General features: G+C 41.1%; 2 protein-coding genes across 4 annotated transcripts in view; one reads left to right on the forward strand and one right to left on the reverse strand.

Moving 5' to 3' along the window:
* Positions 1 to 3,509, forward strand: part of plk4 (polo-like kinase 4 (Drosophila)) — a 28,859-nt gene extending 25,350 nt beyond the window's left edge. The window contains exons 15-16 of the mRNA XM_055647600.1: positions 968 to 1,074; positions 3,020 to 3,509. Of these exons, the coding sequence (XP_055503575.1) occupies positions 968 to 1,074; positions 3,020 to 3,113 (201 nt within the window). The 3' untranslated portion in view covers positions 3,114 to 3,509. The remainder of the gene's footprint in view (positions 1 to 967; positions 1,075 to 3,019) is intronic.
* Positions 3,510 to 6,677: 3,168 nt separating this feature from the next.
* The window catches only part of mfsd8 (major facilitator superfamily domain containing 8), a 35,099-nt gene continuing 18,613 nt past the window's right edge, over positions 6,678 to 23,163 (reverse strand). For all 3 annotated transcript variants that reach the window (XM_055647613.1, XM_055647632.1, XM_055647622.1), the window contains 9 exons: positions 22,310 to 22,550; positions 20,003 to 20,116; positions 18,359 to 18,503; positions 14,954 to 15,003; positions 14,753 to 14,861; positions 11,782 to 11,916; positions 11,578 to 11,681; positions 10,080 to 10,345; positions 6,678 to 7,412 (listed from right to left, as the gene is read on the reverse strand). In XM_055647613.1, the coding sequence (XP_055503588.1) occupies positions 7,203 to 7,412; positions 10,080 to 10,345; positions 11,578 to 11,681; positions 11,782 to 11,916; positions 14,753 to 14,861; positions 14,954 to 15,003; positions 18,359 to 18,503; positions 20,003 to 20,116; positions 22,310 to 22,550 (1,374 nt within the window). In that variant the 3' untranslated portion in view covers positions 6,678 to 7,202. The remainder of the gene's footprint in view (positions 7,413 to 10,079; positions 10,346 to 11,577; positions 11,682 to 11,781; positions 11,917 to 14,752; positions 14,862 to 14,953; positions 15,004 to 18,358; positions 18,504 to 20,002; positions 20,117 to 22,309; positions 22,551 to 23,163) is intronic.

Raw genomic sequence — 23,163 nt, forward strand, 5'->3', positions numbered from 1 at the left:
AGAGGACAAAATAAGCATTTGTAATCGGGCTTTTTTTTTTTTTTTGGATTAATTCAAGATGGGAATCTTGTTTATGTATTGGATTTTAAAGTAATTGACTGGTTGTCAAACGTTTCAGCAATATTTTGATTGGTTGGGTTGATGGATGCAGAGAAATGCGAGGTGTTGAATTTTGGGAAGTCTAACCACGACAGGACCTAAACGGTGAATAGCAGGGCTCTGGAGAGGGTTGCAGAGCAGAGAGATCTAGGAGTGCAGGTTCATATTTCCTTGAAAGTGGCACCACAGGTAGATGGGGTGGTCAAAAAAATATTCGGCACTTTGGCTGTCATCAGTCAGTGTATTGAGTATTGAAGTTGGGAGGTCATGTCACAGTTATATAACACATTGGTGAGGCCACATTTAGAGTATTGTGTTCAGTTTAGGAAAGATGGTTTCAAGCTGGAAAGTGTGCAGGGAAGAATTGTGAGGATGTTGCCAGGATTTGTGGGCCTGAGCTGTAGGGAGAGCTTGAGCAAGCTATGACTTTATTCCCTGTAGAGCAGGAGGATGAGAGGTGATCTTTTGGACGTGTAAAAGATCATCAGAGGTCAGGTAAAAGCACAGTCCTTTTGCCTCGATATGGGGAATCGAGAACTAGATAACATGGGTTTAAGGTGGGGGATTTAATAACAACCTGGGGGATTTTTTTTTTTACACAAAAGATGGTGGGTATATGTAACGAGCTGCCGGTAGTTAAGGTAGGTGCTATCATAATGTTCAGGGGACATTTGAACAGGTACATGGATAGGATAGGTTTAAAGGGTAATGGCCCAAGTACAGTCAGGTGGGTCTTGTGTGGATGGGGGCATGTTGGTCAGTGTGGGCAAGATGGGCCGAAGGGCTTGTTACCACACGGCATGACTATATGATAGAATACTAGAAAAACTGGGCCTGCAACTTATGTTTGGTATTCAATATTTGACAGCTCAACAGTGGAGAAGTCTGGGTTCAATTTAATGATGGTTCTCAGCTCCTGGTGCAAGCTGGAGTTACAGCTGTTGTTTACACATCTCCTCAGGGGCAATCAATCAGGTAAGTACTTTTTTATTGTACATGTGCAATTCATATATTTCAGTCTATAGTAGAAATGCTCCTCAACATGAAATATTAAATAGATTAAAATAACACTTGAATTACAATACTACTTATTTCCAGACTAAATGCAACTAATTCCACCACTTTCCATTAATCGAGGAATGGGTACAGCTCCTTTTGTGTATGGGATGATGTAAAAGGGAGGAAAATCCCCTTAAGCGTGCATCTGTAATACTAACTTCACTTATTAGCCTATTTCAAATGATGTATGGTTGTTGTATTGGAAACACTTCTATAAGCAAAATATAATAATAATAAATTTTATTTGTTGGGCGCCTTTCAGACATCTCAAGGACACCTTACATAGATTAACAGGAATATAAACATATAATCAGAGTAAAATAAATAATAAAGACATCACAGAGACACAAACTAAAAACAGAATTCAGTCCAAAAACAGAAAATCAAAAACACAATGTGAAGAGAGAGCAGCGGCAGCCAAAGCGCGCCAGCGTCCACTCTCCCTTCACGGCAGCCATCTTGGACAAAGACTAACAGGATTACGTAGAGACAGAAAATCATCCCCCCCCACAATGGATACCACTGTGGGGGAAGGCACAATGCCAAGTCCCCAGCCCCAAGTTCACCCCAAAGTCAGGCCTGCCACCGCAGTTGCCTCTACGGAGGCCCGATGTTCCTGGCCGTTCTCACCGGGTTGTCTTGCCCCGGCGTCGGGAGAGTCCTCTCAGCGGCTGGGCCACCTGGAACGGCCGCTTCCAAGCTGTAGACCGTAGCTTCCGGAGCCGACAAGGCCGCGCCGGTTTGGAGCTCCCAGGCTCCCGATGTTGAAATCGGCGCCGCCCGCTCTGCTCCGCAGACCGGAGGTGTTGCTCTCTGCGGTCCAGCGCGACGACCCAGGCAAGGCATCGCCCGCTCCGCTCCACGATAGTGCTCCAGCACTGCGCCGCCACCGAGGCCGAGGTGCTGGGCGGTCCCTGCCAGGAAACGGCGCTCCAAGCCCGCTGGTAGGCCGCGAGGATGAGTCGACGGGGCAGCCCGGAGAAAAAGCTGCCTCACCCAGGTAGGGACCTAGAAATAAAATTGCCCCCTACCCCCCACATTAAAAAGTCCATTTCTCCAAACGGACGAGACAGGACTAACTAAAAAAAACTTTTTAAAAAGCGAGTTTAACGTACGGCTGCTAGTTAGCAGCCGTTCCTCCAAGATGGCTCCTCCAATTATGTATGAGAGCATGGCTTCCTATTCATAAACATCACATTTATTTTTTTTAAACACATTTTAAAAGCATCAAATATTTTGATAAACACCAAATATTTATTTAAAAACAGCAAATATTTTTTTTTAAAACATGGATGGTGACAACTTGACTAAAGATCACAGTTTGAAATTTTAAAGGCTAAACAATTGAACGATTCATGGAAGTGACATTTGTGTAACTGACCTTGAATGTAGGGTTATTTTTAAAAGAAAAGCTTGAGTACAACGATTCTAACATGGGATTTTTATTTTTGCAATGATATTTTGAATATTGTTCTGCTGAGTAGTAAAATCCTTACAGTAGATCGAAATGAGAAAATTAACTAATGCACAAGATTATTTTTGCATTTAATCAAGTTATAATTAAATATGCTAAAAAAAAAGTGTGAAGTGAGGTTATGATGTAATTGTTTTGTTGTTTTCACATTTGCAATTTTATTCTGAAATTGAGGGATCCTTTCAATTTATCGCTGATGAAACGGCTCCATCTCCAATCACTTTACTTCTGGGAATTGCCACAACCCATCTTGTTTTATATTCTGCTTATATTTACTATTCTACAGAATACTCATTTCTAACTACTTAATGCTAGTACGGTTGAAATGACATTTGTTTTTATTTGTTATGTAATTGGCCACAATCCTGAAAATATTTGTTTTTCTAGGTATGGGCAGAATGAGAGGATTCCTGATCATGTGAAAGGAAAGCTACAGTGCCTCTCATCAATCCTCGGCTTGCTGGCAAATCAAACAAACTAACATTGAAGCCACTGACACATGTATAATCTTTCAAAGTGTCAATATTGTCTTCTAAACAGTTTCTTGTACTTGTCAATTGTTTTCTGCGAATTAGATTCATAAGCTTCCCCTTTATACATGTTTCTGAATAATAACTAACAGTAGATGCTTAAAAAAAGATAAGTTGTTTGATGTAGCACATGTAAATGCTAAACCCAAAGATGTAAATAATTTTGTATTTATTGTAATGTTTTCTTTTGTATATGGTAGATTTTTTATTTTTTCTATTTTTCATGTGCAGGTTATTTTTGGGTAAACAAAACACAATGCATTGATATCAGTTGAAATTGGCAAATTGTAGGTTTGTATTTAACATGTGTATAAAAGGCATTTACACAATTTGTAAGAAAATTGTATATGAACTTTGTTTTTGTAAGAGATGATTTTATATATAAATGTTATATATTTTAGGGATGCACTCATTTCATTACTTGACTGATCACAGCAAAGCACTTCTTCCAAATACAATTGGGCGTGTCATTTACATGATATTGTGTGTTTATCAACCTTCATTTTAAGATGGTTCATGTAAAGTGAAATACCTCAACAGACTAAATTTGTAACGTTGCCAAGTACATCCTAATGTTCTGGTATTTGAAAAAGTAATAGCATTCCAAAGTAATAGTATTTATTGGTTTTTTTAATTCCCATGTCCGACCTTCATAAACTGTAGTTAAATGATAAAAGGTTGTAGTTGGAGTGAAACTAGTACTTAGTTGCTAAAATGGTAACAATGACCAGTGAGAAGAAAATCCAGACAATACTGAAAACTGAGTTTGATTCCAATCCACCAATTTCTGGTATAACTGTGAATTATGTAAATTACATGTACATATTTGTATGCCGATGCTTGACGCTGTCTGTTTTTTACTGTTTTAATACAATTTGTGTATTGGTGCTCTTATTCGAGTTTGCTGATTTTGTAAAAATCAGTTTTTCCCAATTTCTTTCCCCTGAAAAGTGGATATGATTTTCATTTTTTTTAAAAAAGGGTCTCCACTTGCCTGTAAAATTTCTGGCAACCAGCAGTTTCAAGTTTCACGTCATTAAAAATCTAAATTTGAACTTTGCCTACCTAATGCTAAAAGGAAGTGCATGTAAGGGGAAGATGTTTAAGAAAGAACTGCAGATGCTGGAGAAATTAAAGGTAGACAAAAATGCTGGAGAAACACAGCGGGTGAGGCAGCATCTATCGAGCGAAGGAATAGGCGAAGTTTCGGGTTGAGACCCTTCTTCAGATTGATGTCAGGCGGGGGGGAAGGAAAAAAGAAAGGAAGAGGCGGAGACAGTAGGCTTGTGGGATAGCTGGGAAGGGGAGGGGAAGGAGGGAGAAAGCAAGGACTACCTGAAATTGGAGAAGTCAATGTTCATACCGCTGGGGTGTAAAATACCCAAGCAAAATATGAGGTGTTGTTCCTCTAATTTGCGCTGGGCCTCACTCTGGCAATGGCGGAGACACAGGACACGGAATGGATGGGGGAATTGAAGTGCTGAGCCACAGGGAGATCAGGTTGGTTACTCAAACTGAGCGGAGGTGTTGGGCGAAGCGATCGCCAAGCCTGCGCTTGATCTTACCGATGCAGAGAAGATGGTGACTAAGCATTCTATTCAAATTCTAATTGGTGAAAGGGCAACTAAATGAGCCGTTAGTTCTGATGCTCGAAGTCTGCAATTAGCCGATACATTTTCTTCAAGGAATTAAAATTCTGTTGGTTTACTTCCAATACATTATTTCCATGAGCTTTAGCAAGTTTCAACAAGCTGATTGTCCACCTCCCAAAATAATACATTTCCACCACTCTGAACATTAATCTGAAGTGGGAACTTTGGATAACTCTGAAAAACATCTAAAGGTGTTATACCAAAATGTAAAGGACATTTGGACAGGTGCATGGAAAGGAAAGGTTTAGAGGGATATGGGCCAAACATAGACAGGTGGGACTAGTGTAGATGGGGCATCTTTGTCAGCAAAGGCAAGTTGGGCCAAATGTTTCCATCCTGTATGACTCAACCACTAATAATGGTGGCATCCAAAATTAGCTAATACATCAGGAATTGGAATCAAATCTCAAGCCTTCAGATTTTGGCTTGTCTGATGAAACCACTCTGCAACAAACTGATGTTTAAATCTGTCTCATTCTCAACTAAACTAATTTTTATTTACTAATTTTAAACAATATTTCAATATGTTCATTTTGGACAAACTTGTCATTTGGCTAAAATCAAGAGCCCATTTGCCAGCCATAAATTACAGAACTGATGAAGGATCTTTTGACTTGAAATGGTAACTTGAGCCTTTCCACTGATGCTGTATAACATTGTGCATATTTCCACTATTTTTCTTTTTTATTCTGATTTTCAACATCTGCATCTTAATTTTCTTATCGCCCTGTCATATTTGCATCAGATTTTTAACAGTTTGCAGCCCTTGAAATGACATCAGATTTCTAAATGATGAGAAAGCTGAAAGTTAGATGTGAATGAACTAACACTGATGTTACTCCACTGTTTACAAATCAGTATTGATAGTCTTTACTAGCTCTTAATGTCAACATTAGAAGACTGACAATTATGAGGTTGCAAAAAAAAGTAGAGTTTGAGATCTTTTATAAAAGGATTGTTGGATAGCTTTGGGTACATTAGCCATTGGTAAGGTATACCAATTTAAAAAAAAATCTTCACAGGATGAATTTGTCTAGATTTGAAATAAACCAAATGCTGAAATTTAGGCAGGTCAGACTGCAGCTGTGGAGAGAGAAACTGATTTATGTTTCATATCTAACTGATACTGTCTAACCTGCATTTTTCCAGTATTTTCAGATTTCCACCATCTGCAGTTTTGTGTGTAGCGGGTCCATTTCTAACTACGTTGATTTTGCTGTGAAATAAATCAGCTTAACATGTGAATCTGGCTTTGTTTCTTCAAATTTATCTGCTACTCATTGTAAGAGGTTCTAGAATAATACGGTGTTACGGCGAGTTAAATATTGACCTCTGCAATTCAGCTTAAAATATAACTAACTTTATAACCAGCTTTGACTAGTTCATGGGAGTGAATGATGCAACTAAGCCAGTTAAGATAGTAAACCTAGTTTGTAAGATTAGTTTTAATTCACAAGGTTATTTGTGTGGTTTACTGCTCTTAAACATAAGTGAGGTCTTTTTTTTAAATGATCAAAAAAGTTAGATACTGAAAGGCAGAAGTAGTTAATGGAAAATAGTGCTCCAAATATAAAGTGAAAACAATGCTGATTGGGGACCAAAGAGGTGCTGCTGAGAAGGTAACTTCATCAAATGAATTTGTTGCATCATCTGGTTCTTGGTATCAATTGAGATGACCATCTGACTGATCTAAATATCCTGATTGTCCAAACCTCACCTTGATCAGCAAAAGGCAGCCTCTCACACCTTTCTCACCTGATTCTGAATGCTATTTCCTGATGGGTGCATCTGAAGAAATGTTTACCCATCCCCTTTTGACAGGACTCACTGCAGAACAAAAATTCCCATCTCCATGTAACTGAACTGTATAAGCATTCAATTCATGAAGTGGTTCTATACAGTTGTGCATACTGGGAAAGGGATTTCCCTTACACCAAAGTCAATATTAGCTTGCAGTTATCTGCCTGGCTGGGTTTTTTATGGAAACAAAATGTTGTGCATTAATGGTTTCAAGGACCTATGTAAAGCATATTATTTAAGACTTATTTATGCTTGTGGATGTCTACAGTGAAATACAAAAATATACCTGAAGCTTCATCCAGGGGCAACATTCACAATATGCCTAAACTTTACTTTAAATGTTACACCACTAAAAATAATATAGCTTGCAATATTTGTCATTTCAAAATTGGTAGATTTTATAAAGTACACCTATCACATCTATATGGACATTACAATTTTACGCAGCAGAAATTAAACTGTTGCATGTAGACTGAATAGACAGAAGCATTTACAGTTGAACCCCATTATTAACTTCAGTAAATAAAATAAAGTGCAATTTAGTTTTCTTAACGCTATGTCCGTAAATGTACGTTTGTTCCTTGCAGTTTAGCATTGCTGTAGAGTCTGATATCGGATTGAGAATCCTATGAGTTTTTTGTACATCAGCCCGACAAGTATTGCAGCTGCCATCACCATCCCGCATATGGGGCCAAATGTCCATCGAGGTCCATAACGGGGATAAACTTGACCAACAAAGGTTGGTCCAAGTGTGCGTGCTCCACTTCCAGAGGCCGTTAGCCACCCCATGTAAACACCCTAAAGGTTAACAAATGAGAGACTTAGATACTATGAGCTTTTGCACAAAATCTAGCCATAGAATTATTTTACAAAATCTGTTCCCAACTCTACTTCATCCTCTTTAAAACGATGGCAATGATAGTAATCACATGGGAGTGAGTAGAATGATCAATTGGCAGTTCAAGATGTTATTATTCTTCACTCATCAGTAGTAAGTAGTACTATTAAATAATATCAAACAGGTTTTCTTTTAAATCATTTTCTCCAGCTCATGAAATCATGCCATACAGGCAAATATATCGTTATTGGCAACCTGTTTCATTGCAAGCAAATGAAACAAGTTTGCACCCCGTTCCTGCAAGACATAGAAAATAGGTTCAGGAGGCAGCCATTCGGCCCTTCGAGCCAGCACCGTCCAGCATACACAAACTCATGCTTCCTAATTGATCATCAATATTTTTTAATGCGATTTGAACCAGCTATTTTTAGTAGCCAATCTACCAGCAGCCACAAAAACAACTTGGTTACCAGTTTTGAAAAATGCTTAGGGGCGAGATATAAATAACAAGAGGTTGTAAAACAATTGATAAGAGCTAATGCAGAGGCAATATGAAATGAAAAATCATGGAGATGAGAAGATTACAATCACGTTAAGGGAAAAATAATGGTCTGGAATAATGTGATACTTTAAATAAAATAGGGAGACAGAAGACATGCTAGATTATTATTTTGCACAAACAATTACAGCTGAGGAAGTGTGGGTCAGAATTTGACAAAATTAAGATAATCCAAATAACAAAACCGAATTCTCAGGATTAGGTGAGTAAAGAAAGTAAATCATCCAAATTATCATCTTCCAAATTTATTTGGATTAATTACATAGTCCTTTGTTTTGGAAAACTGCACACCCAGGACACCCCAATATTTAATATCAGGAAATTACTAAAGTCTAGATTTAAGCCTGGAGTTAATGAATATCTTCAAAATTTCAGATGAGATGGTAATGTAATCGGTACTTTTTTTGGACAAATCACATTGCTTTAGTCAAAAACTCATACAACAGGGAAACCAGCCCTATGGCCTAACCTGCCCACGTTGACCAAAATATAATCTATGCTATTCCAATTTGTCTGCATTTGACCTGTACCCCTCTAAACTTTCCCATCCGTGTACCTGTCCAAATTTTCAGAGGCAAGTTAATGCCTATAATAATAATAACACTACATTTTATTTGTATGGCGCTTTTCAAGGACTTAAAGTCGCTTAAATTCATTTTACCAGTGTGACGTGATAAACCACACAAATTGTGCTGCGGCCACAACCATTCCGTTTTTATAAATAAAAATAAATATAAATAGTAACTTTATAAATGTTATAAATAATAGTGGAGAAACCACATATTCAAGATGGTGGATGACACAGAAAGATAGATAACAATGTAAATAATGTGGAGAACAACATCAGCTTAATTTATTCATATATTTTTAATTTAATGGCAACTATAGATATAGGTTGACAATTACCAGGAGAACCAAGAGATCTAGATTTTAAGTCTATAGGTCTTGGAGAAGATTTATCAGAAAGATATCCAAACTCCAAGAATAGTGGAAGAGATTGCCCAAACTATGATTTTATTCTCTGCAATATAAATAGTTAAATAATAATCAAAAAAATTAAAGATAATAAGGAAAACATAGGATGGGTAAGGGGTCATGGATTGGGGTTGTAAGCTAGAACATTTAACAATTAAGTTAGGGAATACTTTATAACAAATAAGTGGTATAAGGTTTGGAATTTTCTTCTGCAAAATATATAATTGATGAGGGGGCAATTGTTAATTTTAAATCTTAATCTGATAATTTATTTGATTAACAAAGATCTAAGTTATATGGAGATAAGTCGATCTCATTAAACTGAGCAAACTTAAAGGAACCTGTCATATTTCTAGGTCCACTTGCCATTTGTGGAAGCAGCTCTTACAGTAGAATGCCCCTGTCCCACTTAGGAAACCTGAACGGAAACCTCTGGAGACTTTGCGCCCCACCCAAGGTTTCCGTGCAGTTCCCGGAGGTTTTTGTCAGTCTCCGTACCTGCTTCCACCACCTGCAACCTCCGGGAACCGCACGGAAACCTTGGGTGGGGCACAAAGTCTCCAGAGGTTTCCGTTCAGGTTTCCTAAGTGTGACAGGGGCAAAACTAGCCTACAGTTACATTAATGTTACTTGCAGAAAGATATAATGGGCAAAGAGATACAGCAGGGAAACAGGCCCTCCAGTCCATTGAGTTAATGTCTACCATTAAGTATTCATTGACACTCATCCCATTTTATTCTCCCAAACTCCCCCCCACCCCCTACATGTTACCAGTCATGAACACACTAGGAGGCAATTTACAGCAGCCAATGAACCTCCTGACCCGCACGTCTTTGGGATGGGCGAGGAAATTGGAGCACCAGGGGAAACCCACACTATCATTGGGAGAACGTGCAAACTCCACATAGACAATACCAGAGGACATGATTGAACCCGGGTCGCTGGAGCTGTGGGGTAGTGGCTCTACCACTTGCGCCTTTAAGATACATTGTTGGTTATAAACTGTGTCAGTGAATTGATAAACTGTGGAAGTTATGGAAATTGAAAATCATAAACTGTTAACAACAATTATACATAGTTACACACTACTTACCTGGGGCTTTGGTCCTAAAATCTTTGAATACAAGGTGTAGGAAAGAACACTACAGACTGGGTATCCAACTCCAATCAAGATTACAGATCCGATATACTGAGCTAGATGGATAATGGGTGTATATTGACACCATGCTTGCTGCACAGGACATCCTATTGCAATAGCATCAAGACCAAGTGAAGGCGGTGATAACACATTCCAAGCTGCTATGGAAGATTCATCATATTTTATTTCAGCAGAACTAGAGTTGGAACCATTCTTCAGCTCTGCCAATAAAATAAAAATATAATTAGGAAGTTTATTTTCAACGCATGGACTTAGCCGTCTTGGTCTTTTACTGTTCAAGGAAATATGAATCCAAAGAAATGCATCCTGACCTGGGCTTCCATGTGATTTCTGTAACAACAAAACAATTAATTGAAAATAATGACAGAAAATAAGCCCAGGTCTCAAAATGATAATCACGTTTTCTGTAGAACCCCAACTATTTTTGTGTCCCCACCAGTCCATCAAATAAGATGCAGTTGACCATGTCAGAAATGGTGGAAGTCAATCCAATGTTTGAGAAGGAACTGCAGATGCTGGAAAAATCAAAGGTAGATATAAAATGCTGGAGAAACTCAGCGGGTGAGGCAGCATCTATGGAGCGAAGGAATAGGTGACGTTTCGGATCGGGACCTTTCGTCAGACTCAGTCTCACTAAATTGGCAGTTTCACTAAATTGGCAGCCTATTTCAGGTTTGCCTGCGCTGCTCCAAATGTGCCCTTAGGAACTCCTCATTGAACCAGTGATCCCTTGGCTTGATAGTAATAATGACAATGACAGAGTGAGGGATATACCAAGGTACATGTTAAGAACAAGTCATCTATAACACAGATTGGTGAGGACAAGGTGGACATCCATTATGCCCCCCCACCCCCTCTTCCCCAAGACGCTTCTCAACCAACTGAGTTGTATGCTCTCAACACTTATCCATGGCATGTCAGGTGGTTTAGAGCCTCCAGCCAAAATCCACTGGCAATTTCTAAGCTACCCTCTAACACAAGACCTCTACCCTCTAGACCAGTGGTTCCCAACCTTTTTTAGCTCATGGCCCCCTTGGGATCTTTAATTTTTCTGACATTATTAGCGGATAAAGGTGGCCCCCTTCATTGAACCTGTGGCCCCCAAAATCCCAAAATGATTCTGTGGCCCCCCCTGAAATATGGCCCCAGTTTGGGAATCACTGGTCTAGACCACAAGATCTCTATATGTGTCCAGCAACAGAGTACAAACTCTGAATTCCTCAGAGGTTACACAAGGAAATCCACCTGCTGATTCCCGATTAATTCCTTTTTGATAGAACTGTGTGTATAATGAAAAACAAGGAGCAACAATGAAAAGCGACGTTGCATACCCAGAAACTTCCAGTATTTTTTTTCATTCAACATTTCTGAGATTGGGTGTATTTGCTTATTTGGTCAGCACAAGCAGCAGACGGAGACGAACCAGACTTACCTGCCCATTGGATTGGAGGATACTGGTTTCCCCACGGCAGCAGAACAAAGAAGCCAACAAAAATGAGAATGAATCCGCCAAGAAGCATTTGCCGATCTTCAATTCTTTTTTAAAAAAAAAAAACAAATAGATTTTTGTAATAAGTCCACATGCAAAAGCAAGCTCGAATACTAGAACAACATTTATATCATGTCTTTTTTTTACCTTTTTGAAAGAAATTTGATTGCCATAAAAACAGCAATGGATTCTACTCCAGCACCCACCAGGAGCAGACCGTTGTAGAGGACGGCCTGCTTACCAGTCCACGCATACATGTCCATGGTTAATGGGGTGGCTATCCTGCAAATACATTTTTAAACACTACCTTCAAACTGTTGCACCACAATCACATGCAAACATGTATAATATGCAAACAGCATTCGACCAAATAAAGATGTTTTTAATTACACGGGAAGTTGCAAGAATGTTGGATAAATGTGCTTTATTGGCGGAGACAGGCCCTTCGTTCCATCGAGTCGGGGCCGAGCAGCGATCACTAACCATACACTAACACTATCCTCCTACAAACTAGGGAGGTTTTTTTTATAATTTACCAAAACCAATTAACCTACAAACCTGACATACTTGGAGTGTGGAACACCCTCGAAAACCCACATGGTCACAGGGGAATGTACAAACTCCATACGGACAGCACCCATAGTCGGGATCAAACCCGGGTCTCTGACGCTGGAAGGCAACAAGTCTAACGGTACGCTACTGCGCTGCTCCGGGCTGTATATTGGTTTCATATTACAGGTTAGATGGGACAGAAAATTCACTGCCAACCTCAAAGGATGGTAAAACAGAAGGCCTCATCCAGAGAACAAGAATGGGAAGCTGGATTAAACTCAAGAGCTCTTTTACAAGCAGCACAGACACAATGTGCCAAATGTCCTCCTCGTTGTAAATGTCTACAATTCCATTAACCACAAGTACAAGGGGAACCCCTTCTGTTTTAAGTTAAATATTCATTGCAGTTCAAGTGATTTGGACCATTTAATCATAGTGTTATTTCCCCACCCAATTACACTATATTCCCAGTCACTGAGACCGATGTCAGAAGATCCTTCATGAGAGTGAACCCTCGGAAAGCATCTGGCCCCGATGGTGTACCTGGCTGTGTTCTTAAAACTTATGCGGGCAACCGGCTGGGATTTTTGTGGACATCTTCAACCTCTCACTAGTAAAGTCCAAGGTCCCCACCTGTTTTAAAAAGGACATTGATAGTACCAGTGTCCAAAAGGAAGGTGACATCCTCAATGGCTAGCACTAATGTCCATGGCGATGAAGTGCTTCGAGGGGTTGGTTATGATGTATATCAACAGTGTGGGTAGAATGCCTGGGTTTTAGAGGGAGAAGGCTGACAAGATTCAAGCGGGCAACCAGTATCTGTTCATTGGACCCAGCTGTTACCAATAACACTGGGAATAGGCCTGTGAGCCAGTTAAAGTGATCAGAACGTTTTTAAGAAGGAACTGCAGATGCTGGAAAATCGAAGATACACAAAAAAGCTGGAGAAACTCAGCAGGTGCAAGCAGCATCTATGGAGCGAAGGAAATAGGCAACGTTTCGGGCCGAAACGTTGCCTATTTCCTTCGCTCCATAGATGCTGCTGCACCTGCTGAGTTTCTCCAGCTTTTTTGTGTACCAAAGTGATCAGAACAACCTCCAAAGGAGAGGGTGCTTTCCTAATGCTCAACTACTAAGGACACAATGAAATAGTCAACAGGAGTAGACTATAATGGCTTTTAATGCTTCTACCGGGAGTGTTGGTGGAACTAGTCATCCTTAAGCCTAAGAGCTTTGAAAAGGCTGTTTCAATAACCAAAACAAACTCTGCCCCATAATGAGGGCAAACAAGCAGCAGTGCCTGTGCAGTATTGTTTTTCAATTCCTTGTTTAAGCCCATTGCACAAAGTCCTAACTATTCTGGTCTCTGCCATTTCTGTCAATGTGTGAAATCCACAGGGAATGGAGAAACTCCACAGTAGCTCTTGAGGTTGTAAGAGTAGATTATTTGTCAAGCAATTCATATTATTCACTACAAGGATCTGTAAAATAGTTTTCTCCAATTCTTCCAAAGTACCATTAACCAAATCTCATCCAATACTGGAAAACTGATAGTATTTCTTTGCCCAGATTTTAAAAAAAGTTGAAACTCCACTGATATATGCCGACTGCTCCTGTTTCCCACATTCTCAAAATTATTAAGAATATTTGACTTCTTTAATTATACCCTTTAAATTTAACCAAAACTTTATATTTTGTAACACTGGTGAAACTTTTCATTGCTGTTCCAAAATGTCGAGTTTCAGAAACATTACCACGACTATGGGATCGAGCTATTTAAATTCTAACCCTTGAGATTATATTATACAAAAGAAAAGGATAACTTAGCTATGGGCATACAGTAAATATAATCAATTTGAGGATTACAATTTGTTTAACATCACTGTCAACATTTGGCAGTTTTAAGATTGAGTCAATAGACAATAGGTGCAGGAGTAGGCCATTCGACCCTTCGAGCCAGCACCACCATTCAATGTGATCATGGCTGATCATCCCCAATCAGTACCCCATTCCTGCCTTCTCCCCATGTCCCCTGACTCCGCTATTTTTAAGAGCCCTATCTAGCTCTCTCTTAAAAGCATCCAGAGAACCCGCCTCCACTGCCCTCTGAGGCAGAGAATTCCACAGACTCACCACTCTCCGTGAGAAAAAGTGTTTCCTTGTCTCCGTTCTAAATGGCTTACTCCTTATTCTGAAACTGTGGCCCCTGGTTCTGGACTCCCCCAACATCGGGAACATGTTTCCTGCCTCTAGCTTGTCCAAGCCCTTAACAATCTTATATGTTTCAATGAGTAATCCTCTCATCCTTCTAAACTCCAGAGTGTACAAGCCCAGCTGCTCCATTCTCTCAGCATATGACAGTCCCGCCATCCTGGGAATTAACCTTGTAAACCTACGCTGCACTCCCTCAATAGCAAGAATGTCCTTCCTCAAATTAGTCCTGCAAATAGCTAATTTGGCACCAGATCTTTTAATTATTAAGTGAACCATAGGATAGCAACAATCAGTTTGGCATGCAAGCACTGTGCAGAAAATAAATAGCTTCGTAAATTAGGAAGATATTTACGTTTCAAACATGGCAAATGCAAAGAAAATGATGAAAAACAGGATGTTGCAGGTTACGACAGCGACGAGATCAATATCACCATCAGAATTTTCAAGCGTTTCTGAATTTCCTGCAAAATGGAAAGAATCATTCCATTAGGACAACATCGATCCAGTAAATAACTCATTCTGTACATGTCTCAGGAAAATTTGAACGAGTTACCTTGGACATTTATACTTTTTGCTCTTTCCAAATCAGTAACGCAGTGTTCCCTGTGGTAAAAAATACACATTCAATGTTAATACTTGCAATAAAATAGAAATGGCTTTTCAATCAATCACATTGAAGAATCCAGAAACAAACTAAAAAGTAAATCTAATGCAGATTAGATTTGAAAGGTGTATAATACACAAAATAAAGATTATTAAATTAAGATTACTGGCTGTTTGACCTGAAACATAAGCTCTATAAGTCCTCCTAAGTATTTTCTGCATTTCCTGTTTTCATTTTGGATTTCCACGATCCACAGTCTTGTTTTTAATTTCAAGGGCCATAGTGATACAGTGAGGAGGAAGTGGGCCTTTTAGCCCAACTCCCCACACCAGACCACATGTCCCAGCAACACTAGTCCCACCTGCCAGCATTTGGTCCATATCCCCCCAAACCTGTCATATCTACCTGTCTAACAGCTTCTTAAATGTTGGGATAGTCCCAGCCTCAACTACCTCCTCTGGCAGCTTGTTCCATACACCCACCACCCTTTGTGTGTAAAAGTTACCCCTCGGATTCATATTAAATCTTTTCCCCTTCACCTAAAACCCATGTCCTCTGGTCCTCGATTCTCCTACTCTGGGCAAGAGACTTTATGCATCTACCCGATCTATTCCTCTCATCATCTTATACACCTCTATTAGATCACCTCTCAACCTCCTGCGCTCCAAGGAATAGTGTCCCAGCCTACTCAACCTCTGCCTATAGATCAATGTGCCAAAAGCCTTTTTGACCACCCGATCTAACTGCGACTCCACCTTCAGGGAGCTATGCTCCTGCACTCCCAGATCCCTCTGGTCTACAACACTACCCAGAGCTCTACTTTTCACTGTGTAGGTTCTGCCCATGTTACACTTCCAACAATACAACACCTCACAATTTTCTGCATTAAATTCCATCAACCGTTCCTCAGCTCAGTGTGTTAAATATTCAGGCAATAATGTTTCATCGACATAGAACAGCTCAGGAACAGGCTCTTTGGCTCACAATGCCAAGTTAAACTAGGAACTGAAAAAGTAACAATTCAAATGTTTTCAGCTGCGGAGAAAGTGGAAAGCTTTGGAAAGAACAGAGAGAATATCTATGATGATGGAGACTAAGAGATACAGAATGACACAAGGTGCCAAGGTGGATGGTGGTGAACGTACATCACAGCCAGCATCAAGCCACTTATGCCATTCAGTCACTCTTCATTCTTTCCCAGACACTACATTTATTCTCACCACCTCTTCTCCTTACCTGCATTTTTAAACACACCTGATTTCCATATTGTCCTAGTCCTCAAGAAATATCATTGACTCACAATACTAACCGTTTCTTTCTTCACAGATGCTGTCTGGCCTCTGAGTATTTCCAGCATGTTCTGTTTTTATTTCAGATTTCCATTTTTTCCCTGTTTTTTGAGCTTTGAAAAGCCGTTTGATCATTGGAAAGTTTGATCATGTAGTTACTAATCTGATCATGTTCCACTACTTTTAAGATAAACTCAGCTAATGGATAAACTTAATGGATAATGACCAAAAGCAAACTCGCCATTTGATTTCTTTTTCTGCCAAACGTGGGCCACTCATGCTCCTGTTCCGTTAACGCAGGCACCCTGCATCAAATTCCAGTCGGCACAAGATTAGAGGATCTGGAACACCGGGGTGGGAGATTGGAACCTTCATGTGGTCCGCCCTGTTTCAACGAATGCAATCAACCTGGCGTGCACAATCAAGTAAGATCAAATAGAACAAGTAGTCCTACAACTTTAGGCTGTGCACGCCATACGCAAGAAGAAGATCGTAGGGGGCGCTGCAGTGGCTGCGCCTGTCAGCAGCGCGTTAGTCTTTTCAATTTTTAGTATGTTTTAAAGTTTGTTTTAATGTTCCTTTGTGTGTGTGTTTGTGTGGGGGGGGGGGTGGGGGGGGGGGGGGGGGAGGGGGGGGGGGGGGGGGGGGGGGGGGGGGGTGGGGGGGGGGGGGGGGGGGGGGGGGGGGGGGGGGTGGGGGGGGGGGGGGGGGGGGGGGGGGGGGGGGGGGGGGGGGGGGGGGGGGGGGGGGGTGAGGGGGGACCGCTTCGGTCGCCTCCTTTTTCCAGGTCGCCTCCCCCGTGGCCTAACATCAAGGATCGGCGCGGCCTTTCCCGGAGACGCGCCCGGGGCTCCAGCGGCAGGCGCAGCGTGGACTCTCGGCGTGGAGCGGGTGAGCCCTCGCTGGGGCTCGCTGGAGGGGAGCGCTCCGTTTCGCTGGCCCGGGGCTGCCGGCAGCCTGAAGCCGCGGTCTGCACAGCTCCAGCTGGCGCGGCGTCTACAGCCCGGGATCCCTCGTGGGGGACCCGGGGGGAAGAAGAAGACATCACTGCCGGCCCGCGGATAACTTCTACCGCGGGTGCGGCGTGGACTTAACATCACCCCTGGAGGGGGAGCTTCGACCATCGGCCCTGCGGTCTGCGGTGCTTCCGGCTGCGGGAACCTTAAATCTTCGACCGCCAGCTTGCGGCCTACACCAGCCTGAAGCCGCGGTCTCCGTTGGGGAAGAGCCGATTCTGGACTTACCTTGACTTTGACTTTGTCCCTTACCATCTGGATGCCCGCAGCAACGGCTGCGGAGGGTGGAGGTCCCGACCACGGGGGGGAAATGGAGGAGGACTGGCCAGGTTCTGTGCCTTCCACCACAGTGATGAATGCTGTGGTGGATGTTTGTGTTACAGTTTTATTGTGGTTGTGTGTTCTTTATTATTGTACCGCTGCTGACAACCCAAAATTCCACTGACCCTGGTTGTGTGGCAATAAATAATAAGAAGATAGGGATATCAAATGATGTAAGCATAGATAGGATAGACAGTAAGATTTGTTTACCCGCGTTGGAAATATCAAATACTAGAAGGCATAGCTTTATGGTGAGAGAGACAAAGTTTACAGCAGATGTGTGGGGCAAGTATTTTTATACACAGAGGATGGCGGGTGCCTGGAACGTGGAGGGTGCTAATGGAGGCAGGGACAATTGGATATGCACATAGCCATGCAGCGAATAGAGGGATAGAGATTACATGCAGGCAGATAAGAGTTGGTCTTGCCATCTTTGGTATAGACATTGTCGGCCGAACGGTTGTTCCTGTGATGCAGTTCTGTATTCTCTGGTCAATTTCCATTGGGAACAGGGTTGATATTGCCCAAACTCAACTGAATAATAGACTCAAGAAAGAGAAATTCTCATGAAATCCACTAGAAACAAATTTGATTCAATATCAATCTCAACAAATCCTAATAAGAAGCTTCATAAAACCTGTACAGAACATATGTTGTTTTATATTGTGGAAGGAATTTGGTATTTCAATCATGCTGACCAACTTTCTGAAGCATCCGTTAGAACTTACCTGAATAGTGCAATAATAAGGATGATATTTAAAATTCCTAGGAATGCCCCCAGGAAAGCTGGTGCAGTGTACATGTTCAGCTGAAGGTTGATCATCTTCCACAATATTCCTGTTGACCCAATACTCGTCATAGCTGTCTGTAAAGCTGAAATATAAATAATTTTTTTAAAACAGATATATCTGTATCTATTCAAACTGAAAACAGTAAATACATACATTGCACTCTGATGAATTTTAACTGTATCATTCTATGTACGTACTATTTACCATACCACAATTATCCTTTTGTACCTTTCTGCCCATTTAGCCAGTCTATATTCTTCAATGTCCACCCAATTTACAATCAAAAGTATATTTCTTAATTATGGCCTCAACAATGTGTCTGAATGTGTGGGAGAATGGTAGCATTGTGGGGGGGTTAATGGAATGTGGGAGAATAAAATGCACTTAGTGTAGTATTAGTTAAAAGAGTAATTGATGATCAGTGTAGAGTCAGTGGGCCCCATGCTGTAAGGCTGTGCACAATATTGTTTCCACATTACAGAATTAACGCACATCATTTGGATGTGAGAGGAAACCAGAGCACCAGGAGGTAACGATGCCTCCACTATTGATAATCCATTGTATCGTTCAGAGCATGAGTTGTCTACAGTTTAGTTTATTGTCACGTGTACCGAGGTACAGTGAAAAGCTTTTGTTGTATGCTATCCAGTCAGCAGAAAGACAATACATCATTCCAGTCAAGCCATTTACAGGGTATGGATACATGATAAGGGAATAGCCTTTAGTGAAAGGTAAATCCAGCAAAGTCAGATTAAGGATAGACCGTGGGTCACCAAAGAGATAGATAGTAGTTCAGCACTGCTCTCTGGTTGTGGTCGGATGATTCAGTTGCCTTGGGTTGCAGTTGCAGTTGGGTTGATCATTTACAGTAAGTCTAAAGGGCCAGTCCCACTTGCATGCGTTTGGCACAACCAAATGGAAGCGGAGTTCGCGCTAAGTTTGCGGTAAGTACGCGCCAAGTTCGCGCGTGACGTAATTTACATCATACCCACCAATCAGCTGGGCAGGAGGCAGGCCGACTGAATTTGGGCGTCGCACGGCGTCGGGCGGTGACGTCATCACGCAACGGCACGCGTCATCACGCCGTCAAGACGACGCCGTCGAGACTCTGCGTACGCCCTCATGCGCCTGCGGGCTGACAGGCCGTTGGCGCGCGGAATTTTCGGACAGTGCGGGATTTTCGGAGCCCCGCGCGATGTCGGGGGGGGACCAGCCCGGCACAACTCCATACGCCTCCGCGCTTCGAAGTGGGACAGGTCCCGCGCGGACGTACGCCTCAAGCAATCACGTTTGTTCGCGCCAATCGCATGCAAGTGGGACAGGCCCTTAAGTCTATTATATTTCCTATTTCCTGTAGCAAAGCTGCTGGCAATAGGAACAGAAATGATTCCTTCATACTTCTAGTTCCAATTTAGATGAAGCACAATCAACCTCACAATTAATCCAAATTAAACTGAACTGTTCAGTGGAGCAACTAAAAGCTAAAGAAAGGCTGCAAAACAAAACCACGAGGCAACAAATACACAAGCTACCACATACATGGTTTCAACAAAAATCTTGTTGGAAATGCAATCTTTTTACCTGGTCCTAATATAAATCCCAGAGCTTGACAAGCACTTATATTTGCCATCGCACTGTTCCTTTCCTCAAGTGATGTTGCCCCAGCCACATATGATCGCACCACAGCCACGTTTCCTTAAAACAAGCATTACTTCATGTCAATTTAAAAGATTCTCAATGTCCAGTATTAGATGTAGTCATAAAATGATCTCATTTAAACATATGGGTAGTTATTTATAAATATCCAAAGTTGAAACATATGAAAGGATTATAAAAGGTGTGTATGGATTTGGGACTCTCTTCTGAAGAAGGATCCCGACCTGAAACGTTATCTGTCCAATTCCCTCTAAACCACAGAAACCTGCTTTAGCAGCAAGGCAAACTAAAGCAGAACCTGGCTGAACCATTAGGAGGAAATAATCACAGTTTCATGAATTGAGCAAAAAAACTCTTGATGTTGGAAATCCAAAACAAAAACAGAGAATGAACTGACCGTTCAACAGGTCAAGTCGTATCAGGAAGAGAAATAGAATCACAATTTCATGTCAAGAATCCTTCATCAGACCTAAAAATGTAACAAAACAAGTTAAGGGCGGCACAGTGGCACAGCGATAGAGCTACTGCCTTACAGCACCAGGGACCCAGGTTCGATCCTGACTACAGGTGTTATCCGTATGGAGTTTGTACGATCTCCCTGTGACCGCATGAGTTTTCTCCGGTAGCTCCGGTTTTGTCCCACATTTCAAGGAGATGCAGGTTTGTAGGTAAATGGGTTTCTGTAAATTGTCCATTGTCCCTAGTGTGTAGGATAGAACGAATGTACGGGTGATCGCTGGACGGCACAGAGTCAGTGGGCCGAAGGGCCTGCTTCAATTCTGTATCTCTAAACTAAACTAAAAGTGCGTTGTTGCCGAAAGGAGAATGGATGGAAAGAATCAAAAGCTGATAGTCGACACTTCATGCACTAAGGAATAGGTGCACAGATGCTGCATGTCTTCCTATGATAGAGTAACCAAGTGGAGCAGTACATTTATAGATATGACCTGAATACTTTATCTTGGAATCTCAAGTGCCGTTTTCAAATCCTCAGACGTTCATAAATCGTTTATGGACGTTTATAAACCAGAGCATTGAGTATAGAAGTTGGGATGTAATGTTAAAATTGTACAAGGCATTGGTGAGGCCAATTCTGGAGTATGGTGTACAATTTTGGTCGCCAAATTATAGGAAGGATGTCAACAAAATAGAGAGAGTACAGAGGAGATTTACTAGAATGTTGCCTGGGTTTCAGCAACTAAGTTACAGAGAAAGGTTGAACAAGTTAGGTCTTTATTCTTTGGAGCGCAGAAGGTTAAGGGGGGGACTTGATAGAGGTCTTTAAAATGATGAGAGGGATAGACCGAGTTGACGTGGACAAGCTTTTCCCATTGAGAGTAGGGAAGATTCAAACAAGAGGACATGATTTGTGAATTAAGGGACAGAAGTTTAGGGGTAACATGAGGGGGAACTTCTTTACGCAGAGAGTGGTGGCTGTGTGGAATGAGCTTCCAGTGGAAGTGGTGGAGGCAGGTTTGATTTTATCATTTAAAAATAAATTGGATAAGTATATGGACGGGAAAGAAATGGATGGTAATGGTCTGAGCGCAGGTAGATGGGACTAGGGGAAAATACGTGTTCGGCACGGACTAGAAGGGCCGAGATGGCCTGTTTCCGTGCTGTAATTGTTATATGGTTATATGGTTATATATGGTTCCAGAGAAAACAATCCAAACTATCCAACCTCTCCTCTGCACCGTCTCCAAAGCCTCCACATCCACACGTTACTCCAGCACTTTGTGTCCTTCACATCAGTTAGATATGAGCTGTTAAACGCGTTCACTGTTCAAACACCAACCTAGGAACCTAGATACTGCCATCATAAGAAGGTTTTATGCTGTCAGCATTAAAATGATGAAGGATTCTGTTTCAGAAATGATCTACAACATTGAATCCATACATGGAGTACTGTCTCAGAAAACTATCAATGAAATGACAAATATTGGAGACAATGACTTCAGGAGCGCTTAGAGATCAATAATATATTGAGATGGTATAATAATAATCACTTTAGGAAAAATGAACACACGCCAATCAGGTTCTATTAAACATGTATTCTCGGCCAACATAAAGGTAAGTACCCTGTATTTATATGAATTTTTATTTTCAATGTCCACAAATTAAGAATAAATATAAGCATGTACCTGCAATTACCATTCTTTATCCTATAATTTGTCTATTCTGCTATTTAGTTTACATTCACTACTATATTTGACATGAACTGGGTCTTACCTGCTCCAAATCCCACAAAGGCGCGAGCAAGCAGCATATAGTACTTATTGTGGGAAGGTGGTGCATGAGCATAACCGTACAGTATATTTGCGGCCACATTAATCAAAATGGAGATAATGAGAGGTTCCCTCCTTGGCCGGTAATTGGACCATGCACCAAACAGTACAGATGCAATCATTTGTCCCAAACTGTAGACTGCAATAATCCATCCAAGAAAACTTGTATCAGCAGTCTTATCCACCTACAAAAAGAAATGCATTGCCATGGTTACCAATATTGCTTAAACAAGAGTTTATTGTACATGTTAACAAAATGACAAGGGCAAGGACGAACAGACTAAAAAACAGTTTTTACCCCACTGCTGTAAAGGCACTAAATGTAGCCGCCAAGGAACATAGGGGCGATACAGACTAAGGGACTGTGTGGTACACTGTGAAATCGACAGAAGGATGGAGGGTTGGGTGTTTATCCGTGCTATTTTCGTGATATTTATTTAGTTGTTTATCTTTTAATATTTTACCTTGTATGTATCGTTAGCTTTTAGAAATGTTTGAATGGTGCACTGACTGGCTGACATTTTTAAATTTTGTTGTACATGGTTCATGTTACAATGACAATAAAGAAACTATTCTATTCTATTCTATGACCCTGCTCCAGCATTCAGCTGCATATATGTTGTTTCCAAAGCTATTACATCAGATTTCATATAATCAATTAAACCTGACTGTCCGTGTAATATATTATGTCTTTTCTTTTTAAGGAAACATTGGTATGATAGAACCTATGATGCAAATCTGTCAGTAAATACTGGAACTAAATTAGAGGCAATAAATGAAATGCCCTACATTTATGGA

Source organism: Leucoraja erinacea, chromosome 1 (genome assembly GCF_028641065.1).
Source record: "Leucoraja erinacea ecotype New England chromosome 1, Leri_hhj_1, whole genome shotgun sequence".
NCBI lineage: Eukaryota > Metazoa > Chordata > Chondrichthyes > Rajiformes > Rajidae > Leucoraja > Leucoraja erinaceus.